The sequence below is a fragment of the Pogona vitticeps genome, chromosome 1, assembly GCF_051106095.1.
Source record: "Pogona vitticeps strain Pit_001003342236 chromosome 1, PviZW2.1, whole genome shotgun sequence".
In the NCBI taxonomy this organism is placed as follows: Eukaryota; Metazoa; Chordata; class Lepidosauria; order Squamata; family Agamidae; genus Pogona; species Pogona vitticeps.
In genome coordinates, this window is record NC_135783.1 from 175,345,506 (window position 1) to 175,358,605 (window position 13,100).

At 41.6% G+C, this 13,100-nt stretch overlaps 1 protein-coding gene across 6 annotated transcripts in view; it reads left to right on the forward strand.

Moving 5' to 3' along the window:
- Positions 1-13,100, forward strand: part of IKZF2 (IKAROS family zinc finger 2) — a 141,351-nt gene that overhangs the window by 2,333 nt on the left and 125,918 nt on the right. For all 6 annotated transcript variants that reach the window (XM_020780666.3, XM_078379150.1, XM_020780668.3 and 3 more), the window contains exons 2-3: positions 869-917; positions 1,501-1,605. In XM_020780666.3, coding sequence (XP_020636325.2) covers positions 869-917; positions 1,501-1,605 — 154 coding nt within the window. The remainder of the gene's footprint in view (positions 1-868; positions 918-1,500; positions 1,606-13,100) is intronic.

Consider the following 13,100-nt stretch of genomic DNA (forward strand, 5'->3'; position numbering starts at 1 on the left):
AGTGAGAGTTTTGAAACTAAAGGCAAAAAGGGGCTGGGGATTGGGAAGAAAAATGGAAATTCTTCTTTCACCTTGCCTTTTCTTCTCTGTGAAGTTTCCTCTTAAAATTATATGCTGCTGATTGCTGACCTTTTCCTTTTATTTTATTTTTAATTAAGTGGTGAGCTAGTGGGCGTCATCTAATACAGTTACTTAGGTTTCTGGAAAGTAATATCTGGCTCCTCGTTACCAAAGTGCCTTGAGAAACTTTTGAGATTGCTATAAAGTGTGCAGTCTAGGAATGTTGTAGAGATCACTCCAGGGATAAAAGTTCGTTAGATAAATTACAATCAAGGGTACCTGTGTCAAAGGTGTAGCAACTGCACTGGAGAAATGTCACTTCACTGTTGGTGTGTCTCTGCGTGTTTGAATTAAAAAAATGCCACAGCACAAGTGAATTGGCACTTAACCTTGCCATCTGACAAGACTTAAGGCAAAATCCCAAAAGTTCCTGCTTGGTAGGTACCCCTCCCCTTGGTTGGGCTTCAGAGCACCTGTGTTTAGGATTGCAGCCTAACTATGGCTAGAGCTGTGATAAGGCACTAACTCCTTGGTTCAAAATATATCAGATCCAAATGGGAAACTCTGGCTGGAGAGCAATTTTCTTCTTCTTCTTCACCATAGGTTTGTTTTCAGAATGCAAGCTTACCTTGCCTACCTGTTTGCAAACTTAGATGCCTTCAGAAAGATTCCTGGCAGAGGCTCTTGTGCTATTCAAACTGTTTAAAACAGCTACAAAGAAACAAAAAAGAAAAGAGGCATAGAAGCGCAGATGTTTAATGGCTGACAGAGCAAGGGCATCTTTGACAGTGTACTTTTTGCCTTGCAGCACTGCACTTTGACTATGGAAGCAGAGGCTACTGATGGATACATGCCATGTAAGTACTCATTTTATTTTCCTTTGTGCTTTTGGGGCTTTTTTTTTCCTCCTTGGGAACTAAAATGTTGCAAACATATTTTCTGTCTGCTTTACTGAACTGCTTATTTTCAGAAAAAAAAATGGGTTGTGTCACTGCAAATACTAAAAACCGATCATTTAATGAAACTATGTGCACAAACGGGGCATCTTTTTAAAAAAAATTCTACATTTTATGCAAAATTAAGTGACTAAGCATGAAACCAAGCGGGTGCAAGTACAGGCTGATGTTTCTCTTGCTTTGACCTAGGGCAGCAATCTGAAATCTTTTTTTCATGCTGGGCAAGCCAGGAAGCGGCTCTTTCTGCTCTTTCCAATTCCTTACGAGGTCACTGTCAATGAATTTTATGGTTCTGAAACAATCATTTTTATTTTGGCCACAACAAGGACCCCCTAGTAATAATAAGCGGTGCCTGGGTCTATTAATGCTGGGAACTGAGCAGTCAAACAGTTTTGCTCCTTTGCAAGCAGATGTTCTTAGGCTTGCAAACATTTCTCCCCCTCTTCATAGAGCTGATAGGTTTTTTGTTTTTGTTTTGGGCCAGGTGACCATGAACTTTCGCCTGAAATGGAGCACTCCAACATGGCAATTGACCTCACCTCAAGCACACCCAATGGGCAGCATACCTCACCAAGTCACTTGACAAGCAGTAAGTCACCTTTTAAAAGCCTTTGGTGTAGGAGATAAATTGATTTTGTCCGATGTTTGCTGATAAAGAATAGAGGGACAGGGCAGATTTGCTCTTGTTCATGCCAATGTCTTATCTAAACCTGAGCTGGATTGTCAATCCGAGTTATCCTTTGGTGGTTTATGGGTGCTGGTACTTTCTTAAACAAGGTAGGAGAAACCAAAGACTATTCTAGTAATTGTTGTATTTCCTTTTGAAGCCCCTTTTTGGCAGCGTTCCAGAGCAAAGGTAGAATGAAGACCAAAATCAGTCCAGACTAATCTAAAGCTATATTTGGTGGCTCTTCAGAATGCCTCCCATAACCTCTAAAACTTTACTCCTTTTATGACTTCTTCATTGTTAGGTGTGATACTTTTTCAAACATTTAACTTGTACTTAGAGAATATTGATGTTCACCATATAATACATTACATTACTTCATTAAAGGATCAAGGATTATTTCGCTGTTGGTTCGAATATCTAATATTCATCTGACCTATAAAATTGAGCACCTTGAATTTACAACTTTCCCCCCTCACCTGTTCACTTTTCCTGGTTATGCATTTGCATACATATTCCTGTAAAGTGAATTTTTATTTTTGCTAAAAATAGTTAAAAGGTGAAGCTTTAAGAATGAACTTGTTATAATAAGAGAATGTGACTACATATCAGCCCTGATTGAGAGGAAGGTGTTATATTCAACCATTTCTCTTGTCCTCTAGCAAATTATGAGTAATACACAGATTTTATGAGCCTTTAAAATTGAGGGTTATTATGAAATATCTGGTTGCTATATGCACGTTGCTAAAGAGTATGATTGCTAGTATTCCAGACTGAACTTTATATAGCAGTCTTTCATAATTCAGCACAGTTAGTCAGTTCCAAACCTGTGGCATTGGGGTTCAGGTATACATTTTATTGAGTGATAAAACTTTACTATTCACTTCCTTTATTTCCTTTTTATTATTGAGAAGAAAAGAAGCCCTTGTTGACTTAAATCCTTTTTATCATGTAGACATGAAACCCCTGTCCTATTCACTTATTGAGTTAAAATGATCTTGTTGCAATCAGGCAAATATTTCGTTCTTTTAAAACACCTAATATCTGCTATGTTCTTAACCCTAGTTAGTAAATGCTATCCCTATTTAGTTAACCCTAGTCAGTAAATGTTATACGTATTTAATAGGCTGGATTTAAAATAGCTGGATATATTAATTTCGTCCTTTTTAAGATGAGTTGTATGGGTGCATGTGTTTGGTGCTCTTCCATATGTCTTCTGGGTACATTCTTGTGTCTCTGATTTGTCCTATGGGTACAAATGCAACTCAGTTAACAAGGAACCGGAGTTTTGTCTGCGTACGAAGGACTCAAGACTGTGATCCTGAAGAGGTTCATCTTTAGACATTCACTGTAACCTTTCATTGACCCCAAGCAACTGCACAAGGGGTTCGTTTGCCAGGGTTGCATAACTACTGGGTGTTGAGCATAGAAACGCAGCAGGCACACCAACTATTCTCTGTGAGGGTAGATAGCATCAAAATTATTTGATAGGACTTCTGTTTGTTTTTAATTAAGTTGCTAGTTATTTACATTACAGCTGGCTGGACAGCTCAGTGGTTTAGGTACCTGGCTGCAGAGTCAGAGGCTTGGAGTTAGATTCCCTACTCATGCAAGTAGAGCGAGCCTGTGATGCCTTGGGCAAGCTGCACAGTCCCAGAATGCCTTCAGAAGAAACAACTTCTGAGTATTCTCTTCCTAGAAAATTCTGAAAAGGGTCACCATAAGTCGGAATTGAATGGAAAGCACATATCTTTATGCAAACACTTTATAGGGTGTGACTGGTGCATTGAAACACATTCTGATCTGAGTGTTGAAACATTTGTCCTGTATCCTACAATTTCGACACCTATTTTTCTCTTAAACCTCACAAGATCTGACCCTGCCACATCCTGAGTATGATCCTTTATTCAGCTAATCCAGAAGTGCGTTGTTGGGTTCGCTCCAGGGGTAAAAGTTAGATAAATTAAGCAGCTTTGTAAGGCTTCTAAGCAGGGTGTGCTCCCAGAGCTCTTCGCTTGGATCCTTAGAACTGGAGATTACCAGGATGGAACTTGGGGACTTTTTATATTTCTGTACATGCCAAGCTAGGCAACCTACTGCCTCCAAAGGCTTTGGGCCATTGTCCCTGACCCTTGACTGTGCTGGCTGATGTTTACAGGGGTTACAGTCCAAAATACCTGAAGGACGTCACATTGTGTATAGATGATGTATGTGTTTTCAGCTGCTCCAAGATCTGCTCGGTTTGAAGCAAGGAATCCATAGCAATCTTGAAAGCATCTGGGCACTGCAGTTGTCTTCAGGTTTTGAGAGAGTTAGCTGTGTTGCTTCACAATCTGTTGCTGTGAAAACAACAAAGAATCTTGTGACATCCTTAAGGCTAACAGGTTTTATTTGGCTTATGGTCTTGTATACTGTAGTCCAGTGGTTCTTAACCTTTGTTACTTGGATGCTTTTGAACTGCAGCTCCCAGAAACCCCAGTCAGGACAGCTGGTGGTGAAGGCTTCTGGGAGTTGCAGTCCAAAACGCCTGAGTAACCCAAGGTTAAGAACCAGTGCTGTAGTCCACTGATACATCTGATACATGGTGGATGCAGTCCATGAAAGTTGTGGCAAATAGAGCCTGTTTGCCTTCAGTTTGCCACAGGAAGGACACTTGCTTCCTTACTGTGCAATTAAGATTGTTGGCCCACCTAACTAGCAGTCACTGGCAGCGGCTCCCCAGGGTTGCAGACAGAGGCCTACCAAGAGATGCCAGGGGCTAAATTTTGAAACTGCCTCCAAAATGTAAGTTCTGTTACTCAGCTCTTCTGCATATTTGGAAATTATTTGTTTCGAGAATTTAGAAATCCTTTGCTTGAAACTGCATTCTCCCTTTTCTCGTGAGGACTTTGAATTGCACAATCTGTTTAAAACAAAAGATGATGATACAAAGACTTAGACTGTAGGGTGCTTGATGGGTGCATTCTGATGATTAGGGTACCGCATACTGTGTGGCAATTGGATTTGGACAACAGGTGATGGCATGACTATAGTAGCTGTGGTTTTAAAATGTTCACCGTTCAGGATCATTAGATTGATACAGAAATGCTGAACACAGGACTTGGCTTATCACTCCTCTACAGACATGAAGAATATTTTTTTTTTTTAAAAAACACTATCATTCATGGAGATTTTCCAAATCTTGTCAGGCTAAGACTTCCCCCTGCATCAGCACCTTTTCTTAGCTTTCCACAAAAAAACAATTCTTCATGTCCTAGTGCCCTTTTCAGGGAGTCTTGTGCAGGAAACCTGCCAACTTGCATGGAAATTGTAATAATTCTGTGCAGACGGTTGTTTCTTTGTGAAAAAAAAAATGACTATGAAACATCAAAGAAATCCTCTGAAATTTCTCAGGGTGAGGGGGAAAAAAACGTCTCTTGCAGAGAAAAGGGGGATCCCCTGTGGAGATCCCTCTCATTGCAACTTTGAAATATAACCATATATATTAGGATTTAGTAATTATATAAAATAGGCAATGAATTTCACACATGTAACAAAATCCAGTTATAGTGTCCTTTAATGAAACGTGGGAAGACAGCCATTGTATGAGAAGGGTAGAATCACCTACCTTCTCTAACTTTAGGAAAGGTAGGCTGAAACAATAAAATACTTGGGCTTCATCCTGAAAGAATATCAAAGGGAAACCCTGAGAAACGAATATCCAAAGAACTTCCTGGGAAAGAAAGTTCAAGGAATACCAATTTAAGTTACTAATTCTATGGTCCTCTGTGAGTTTCCTATATAGCTGTGCACTATCTTTGGTTCTGTAGACTGTCTTTACTCGCATTGCTGTTGTGTATTTGGCTATCGCTGTTGACCAGTATGAATAAACATTTCCCTAGACCTTCAATATGCCGCATTACAAGTTCTTAAATAAAAAGTTCTCCACAAACCCCCTCATTTTGTCACTAAGGGCAAGAGGCTATGAGAGTCACATTGCTACACTGCACTGCTCAAAGTTTCCACACAGGCAACAGTAACTATTCTCTACTGTAATATTATCCCTATGTATTGTTGTTGTTGTTGCTTGCTATTTTGTTACTTTGTAGTTTTATGTTATTTGTAGTAAACTGACCAGAGTGGCCTTGGCTGCCAGCTGTATATAAATCAAATGAATGAATGAATGAGTGAATGAACGAATACTTGTGCCATCGTCCACCTGTACAGACCTGGCTCCCATGGTAAGAAGCCATGAAAGAAGCTAGTTTTCATACTGCACCAGTATTCATGATAATTATAGCTTAACTGTGCAGTGGCAGATGAACAGGAGAAGGAATTGTGTTGTCTTTAAATAGCTCCCAAATTTCTGTTGCTCTTCCAGGATTTCATTCCTCCAACAATAGTGGGGAAATGTGCAAAGAGGCTTTTTTAATTAGTTCATGTTAGAATAGCACCCCGTACCTTAGTCTGGCTGCTTTTGTATCCAGTTTAAACAAGGAAGAAGGCCATAACAGCCAATTTTCTTGGCTTTTTTTTATGTACTGTAAACAGTGTGTGTACCAGACAGGAGAGGGAAACAACTGCTTCAGAAACAAACCATTCTCACCCAACTATAGTAAAATTACATGCTTGGGAGAAGGGTTTTTTCCTCCCATATTTATTAGCCTGTGGCAATTCTAAGTGAGTAAGACTTGGCTAAACTAGTAATGTTTTCAGGTTTGCTTCCAAAAGGTTCCCGGTCAAATATTTTTGGCACATGTTTCATCATTGTCAGGTTCATCTTTTCATTACCACATCTATAATTACATATCACATACTTAGATTAGAGATGAAGCCAAGATCTCTTCTATTATGATGAGAGGAATCCTACCTGCCACATGAGAATTGTTTCAGCTAACTAATGATATTATATTTATTGAGCAGTGTTTCTCCTTTGATAAAAGAAGAACTGTACATGCTTCGGTGAATGATTAATTTCAATATCTTCTTGAAATTTTATAAGTGAATACTGAAAACAAATATAAGTAGTGGATGGACATGTCTATCCAGATGCATGTAAATATTGAATGAACCACCCATTCATTGGCTTTCACGGAACAAAAGATTCATCCATTGTTCCTAGTGGAGTTCTTGTGCTGAGTTCTGTGTGATATGGGTAGCCCTGAATGACTGTAGCAAGAGAGGTCTAACTCTGATGTGGGCTCAAGATGTTTGGCAGATTGGGCTGTGATGATGACACAGTTGATTCAGGGACTCCTTCTTTAAACTGGCCGTGTACAAGAATCCTCAGTATGCTCTTGTTTGATGCTGTTGTCTCCTTGCTTTGATTCCTGCCCAGTTGCATGAATAAGTTGAATTTTTAGAATGATCTTGGGTGGTTTGATTAAATAGGATGTGATAAGTGTAGTTATAAAATATCTCTTGGGTTTCCGACGATGGAACCTAGGGACACATTAGATTTGATCTGATGTTGATATGCACTAACAGTGGAAGACTTGTTAAATTTACAGAACAACATAAATTATGATAAATACAGTTAACATTTTGTTAGTTGTTGGCTTGGGCTTGTTGTAGTATTAGAAGAGAAAGATTGCTGTCAGATTATGTGGTTTTAAAAGGATGCAGTGCAAATGTAAAGTTGGTGGTCCTTCTGGTTTCTCCAGAAGACATGACAGTTGTTAACAGAATACTGTTGTGCTTTTTTAAGTAGACACTCTTTCTAAAATGAAAATCTACATTTAAAAATCTAGAAAAATTGCCTTGTCACCTATTTTCATGTCCAGTAGGAAATACAGTGCACACAGGAACTAGTTTTAATTCTCTGTCTCCAGACGATAAGAGCGTGTGAGCATTCATTATGGGATTTTACATGCAAATCTAAAAAGTGAGGAGTGGTAGTAGGAAATATTGCTGGATAGAGAGTTGTTACGTGCCATCAAGTCCTCTCCAACGTATGGCGATCCTATGAATGAGCGATCTCCAGCATGTCCTGACCTCAACAGCCCTGCTCAGCACTTGTGAGCTCAAGCCTTTAGAGATTCAATCCATCTCGTATTTTTGTCTCCCTCTTTTCCTGCTGCCTTCAACCTTTCCCAGCATTATTGTCTTTTTCCAGAGAATCCTGCTTTCTCATCATGTGCCCAAAGTAGGACAGCCTCAGTTATATCGTTTTTGCCTCCAGAGACAGAGCAGGCTTGATTTGATCAAGGACCTGCTTGCTTATCTTTCCGGCAATCCAAGGTATCCACAAGGCTCTCCTCCATCACCGTATTTCAAAGAATTTTTTCCTTGTCAGCTTTCTTTACCCTATAGCAGCGATGGTGAACCCATGGCACAGCTGACATGTGGAGCCCTTTCTGCCGGCACGTGAGCCACAGGTCACCACATAGCTCTCTCCCCCCCCCAATGCAGCCAAACCTGAGAAGGCGGCTGCAGCCACAGTGCTGGCGCTTCGGCAGGCGGATCTGGAGTGGGGTCTGGAGGCATCTCCATGCCGGGATTCCCCCTTCCGACACCACTTCCATTCTGCCGTCACCACGTCCGGTTCCGCCGCCACTGCTACTGTGGTGGTGGCACACTGCCCGCTGGGATTTTTTCCCCCCAATTTGGGCATGCAAACCCAAAAAGGTTCACCACCACTGCCCTGTAGCTTTCACATCTGTACATAGTAATTGGGAATAAAAAAGTGTGGATGATCTTGGTCTTGGTCTCCAGCGACATATCCTTACATTTGATAATCTTTTCTAATTCCTTCATTACTGCCCTTCAGAGTCTCCATCCCTTCTTATTTCTCAGCCACAGTCTCTTTTTGGATGGATGGTTGAACCAAGGTATACAAAATCTTTAATAATTTCAGTTTCTTCATTATTGGTGTTAAAGTTGTGTAGTTCTTCTGTAGTCATGATTTTGGTCTTCTTAATGTTCATCTGCAGACCTGCTCTTTTGGCACTTTTTTTTTTTTCACTTTCATTAAAAAGGCGTCTCAAGTCATTGTTGCTTTTTGTCAGTTTTGTCAGTAAAATGGTATCATCTGCATCTTTTACATTATTGATGTTTCTTCCCCTGTTTTTCACTCCTACTTCTTTTGAATCTAGTCTGGCTTTCTGTACGATGTTATATTTCCCACGTGCAGATTGACCAGAGAAGGGGATGAAATGCACCCTTGTCTGACACCTTTGACTATAGAAAACTATTTTCATTTAGATCAAGGATTAAGAGTCTAGTGGCCTAAATTCACGTGCTAGTCCTAGCCACAGTAGGCACACCAAATCAATTGCTAAATGGTGAGTCAACATTCAGTAAATCCATTTAGTTCCCTGGGTCTACTCTAATTACAGTCAGCAGTTGGACTCAGGCCAGTGACAGCAGATAACCCTATTCCAAGCTGCATGTTACTGTGTCACCCAAGCACACACTTAGTAATGCAATGTTTGCTACAGTTTTGGAAAGTGTTAGGCTTCTCTGCCCTGCCCGACATACAATATGGACAACCTACGTACCACACAGTGGTTTGTTAACATTTGTGAAACAATCGTCCAGATCAGCAGTTTCCCCCCTTCCGTCTGTGTACGTCACACCAAATTGATGTGTCAAAAAACATAAGCAGTAACATAAAAGAAACAAAAATCTCACTTCTTCAGTGGTGGATGTTGATACATGCACAGAATGTATTATGTTCTGTTACAGTTACCAGTTGGTGGGGAAAAGGGAAGAGGGATTTGCAGAAATCCTGAGTGTCCCCAGGTTAGGGTTGGCATGTCAGAGTTTGTAAGTGGATAATCCATGGCAGGGGTGGTAGGAGAGACGGCACCTAAGACAGCACGTCAGACTTGAAAGAGACTGGCTTCTCAGCAGTTCTTATAAAAAACTGTATCTCAGTTACACAGCTTCTGTAGGCCCCTACACATATATATGTATAGATTACTGAGAACCTCTGGTCTAGATCCACCCAGAGTCTAATGGATGTACACAGATTATTTTGATGCATTAGAGGTGTCATACTCAATTTCACCTTGAGCCACATCGGTGTTATGGTTGCCCTCAAAGGGCCAATTTTATCTGTAAGACTATATAAATGTATCTACTCTTTATCAAATTAAATATCATCATCCTCATTCGGTTATTACCGGTTTTAGTAATAATGTAAGTAATAACTAGGCGGGCCTTGAGTTTGACACGTGCATTAGTTGTATCCTGTTAGGAGCCTAGAAGAGGGCCCACCATCCTTCCCTCTCTTACACTGTGCTGTGATAGTCGTGTTATCTTCTGAGTTTGATACAGCCCTTCCCCAGGTCAGATTGGTGTCTGACTTGAAGTCTTTCTTTGTTTGCAGCTTGCCCTTGAAGGCTGCTTGTCTCAACCAATGCTCTTTGCTCTGCTGCAGTTGTTGGATATTTTGTACTGGTAACTTCTATGAGTTGTCAGCTCCTGTTTGTAAACTCCCTTTCCTTACTTGGTGCCTTGGATTTGTTCCCATTGATATTCTAGGGACCTTGGTCTGGACTGTAGAAATGTCTCGCTGCAGGTGGGGCCTCACATGACTGGATGCTATTCAATTTTTTTAAAAAAAAGGTTGTGTTGGTATTTATATATTTATTTTGTGCATAGGGCCCATATAAAAAGAGGAAGAAGATTCCCCTCCCAATCTCATCCTGTTCCGTTCCACATACAAAAGCCAACCAGACTGGCAGGAAACCTCACTTCAATGTTCGCCACAGGACAGCAGCCTCCCCTAGATGTGAGGGCAGCAGGATAGCTTGGGGGTCCAGGGCAGGCTGCCTGAAGCATGGCGCTCTGTTAACCAAGATCCTGCCAGCTGGCTGCTTCTTCCAGGCCCTCAACATCTGCTGCCTAAAGTGGTTACCCCACTTTCTCTAATGGCAGGGCGGGCCCTGTTAGCATACTGTTTTCTAGGGTACCGATTGTGTTACTTGAAAGACTGCTCTGTCACGTGAACCTCTACCCGCAATCTACTGCCTCAGTGAGAATTAGGCCACTTGGCCACTTTGTGATTTGATCTGTTTTGATCTATTTGGGCAGGGAGGGTGATCTGCTCTAGATAACAGGTGAGCAATATCCAATGCATGAGATGTGCATTTTGGCTGCCACCAAAGCCATCACTGACCACTTCCCCCCCCCCCCCTCCGCCCCGGCTCGAGTTGATGGCCTGCTGCCAAAGTCTGACAATGGCAGCAGGGCGAGCAGCATTTCAACTCTGAAACAAGGCATGCATTTTTATATCCCTGGTTCTAAAGCAAAAGTGGAGGCCCAGCTCTAATAAAATAAGGGTCACTGAGCTTCAGTCCTTTCCAGAGTGATTTCGTTAACTGTGTAATAATATCAGCTGTTTTCATTCTGTCTCTCCTGCAGGTTTTAGCAGCCATGATCATTACCCACCTTTCCAGTTGTGATATATTCACAACTCTCTTTCTCTGCTTTCTATTGACAACTTTTATTAATTGTCAGCTTCTGTATGTAAAATACAGGCACAAGATTCTGCTGGCATATGTACTGTGATTTCTAAGACTGCTTTTGCAATAAAACATTAAATAATATTAAATGAAATGTTAAAATCCTGAGGAAATGCCAGTGTTTGTGTGAAATTTAAAATATCCCTTGTGGGGTACGTATTGTATGTGATGATTGTTCATTTGGTTGATTTGGGAAAAATAAGTCGCTTTGATGTTAGTGCATTTCTAATAACATATTACAGTACTTGAAGTAATATATAGAAAACCTCTTTACAGCCAGGTACTGTATATTGGAGAAGATATTTAGGCAAAATATTTTACACGCTTAATGTAGCAACATTTCCCTTGAATAGTCTTCCATTTGCTGCTCATCTATGAGGCTCACAGAGGGATGGTAGTCACATTTAGATGGGAGAATTCTCTGCCATCACTTTTATCCGCCACCCCCTGCATACCAGGTGGGTCTGAAGGAGAGCCCTAGCTATCCATGGAGGTTTTCCATGTAAGTTAGGTACCTGAAAAATCAGACACCCAGCTCACATTGAGTATCTCTATGGATAGCTGAACTCTCTTGTTATAGACACGCTGCCTTCCTCATGTAGGGGTTCAGCTGGAATGCTCCCTTGTACACCTGAGGGTTCTGTGTGTTTTTAACACCTGAATGAAGCGAATATGTGTGTATCTTCTTGCTGAAATCCTTTTGCAAGCTTTGCAGTCTGTCGTTGTCTAGTCGTTTAGTTGTGTCTGACTCTTTGTGACGCCATGGACCAGAGCACACCAGGCCCTCCTGTCTTCCACTGCCTTCTGGAGTTGTGTCAAATCATATTGGTTGCTTCGATGTCACTGTCCAACCATCTCATCCTCTGTCGTCCCCTTCTCCTCTTGCCTTCACACTTTCCCAACATCAAGGTCTTTTCCAAGGATTCTTCTCTTCTCATGAGATGGCCAAAGTATTGGAGCCTTAGCTTCAATGAGCACTCAGGGTTGATTTCCTTTAGAATTGATAGGTTTGTTCTCCTTGCAGTCCAGGGGACTCTCAAGAGCCTCCTCCAGCACCACAATTCAAAAGCATCAATTCTTTGGCGGTCAGCTTTTTTTATGGTCCAGCTCTCACTTCCATACATCACTAGAGGAAAAACCATAGCTTTGACTATGCGGGCTGATGAACTAGCAAATTGCACACAAACTGTAGTGCAGATATACTGTTTACATGCTCGCCCATCACGTTTGGGCAGGAGAGGCTCCCAGGACAGGCAGACAGCATTTAGTTTTCCTTTGACAGAGAACACTGGTGGCACACAGCGTCTCCATCATCTGTTTCTCTAATAACTAATGCAGCAGGTGAGTCGTAATGGGATTGAAACCAGAGTGTGCTCACTAAGAAATAAGAGAGAGAGATCGTCCTGCCCAGACGAATCCTGGGTTTTGCAAAGGAGCAGTACATTCTAACCACAAAAATGAAAAGGGCAAACCACCTCCAAAAGGCAGGCCCGTGAGGATTGTTCAGGAGCCCTGGAATGCTGAGTGTCAGTTGGAAAAGAAAAACCAAAACCCAGAGCGGGTGAGGCGGATGAAAGGGAGTGTCCCGTAGGAAGGTACAGCTGTCTGTCTGGAACATGGAGCAAGATCGCATCATCCTGTCAGGAGGCAGGGACACACAGGACGCATGCTTTTGTTGCATGGCCTTTCACGCATGGGATCTTCAAAAAATCCAAGCGAAGCCAACAGGACAGGCAGCCAATCCAGAGATTCTGAGACATTCGCTGTCGCAGCTTTGCTGCTCACTGAGGCTGCTCTTTAGTTGAACTCCAGGTACACTCCCTTTTCTCTCCTCTCTCCTGTAACTGCCAACTTTCTGTTTTCTATTAATCCTATTCCTGTACGTGGTGGATCCTTGGCTCTACCTCTGCAGGTAGGCTGTTCCTTTGGGAGCAGGGGATGGGGTGAGAACCCTTGAGTTCTTTTGTT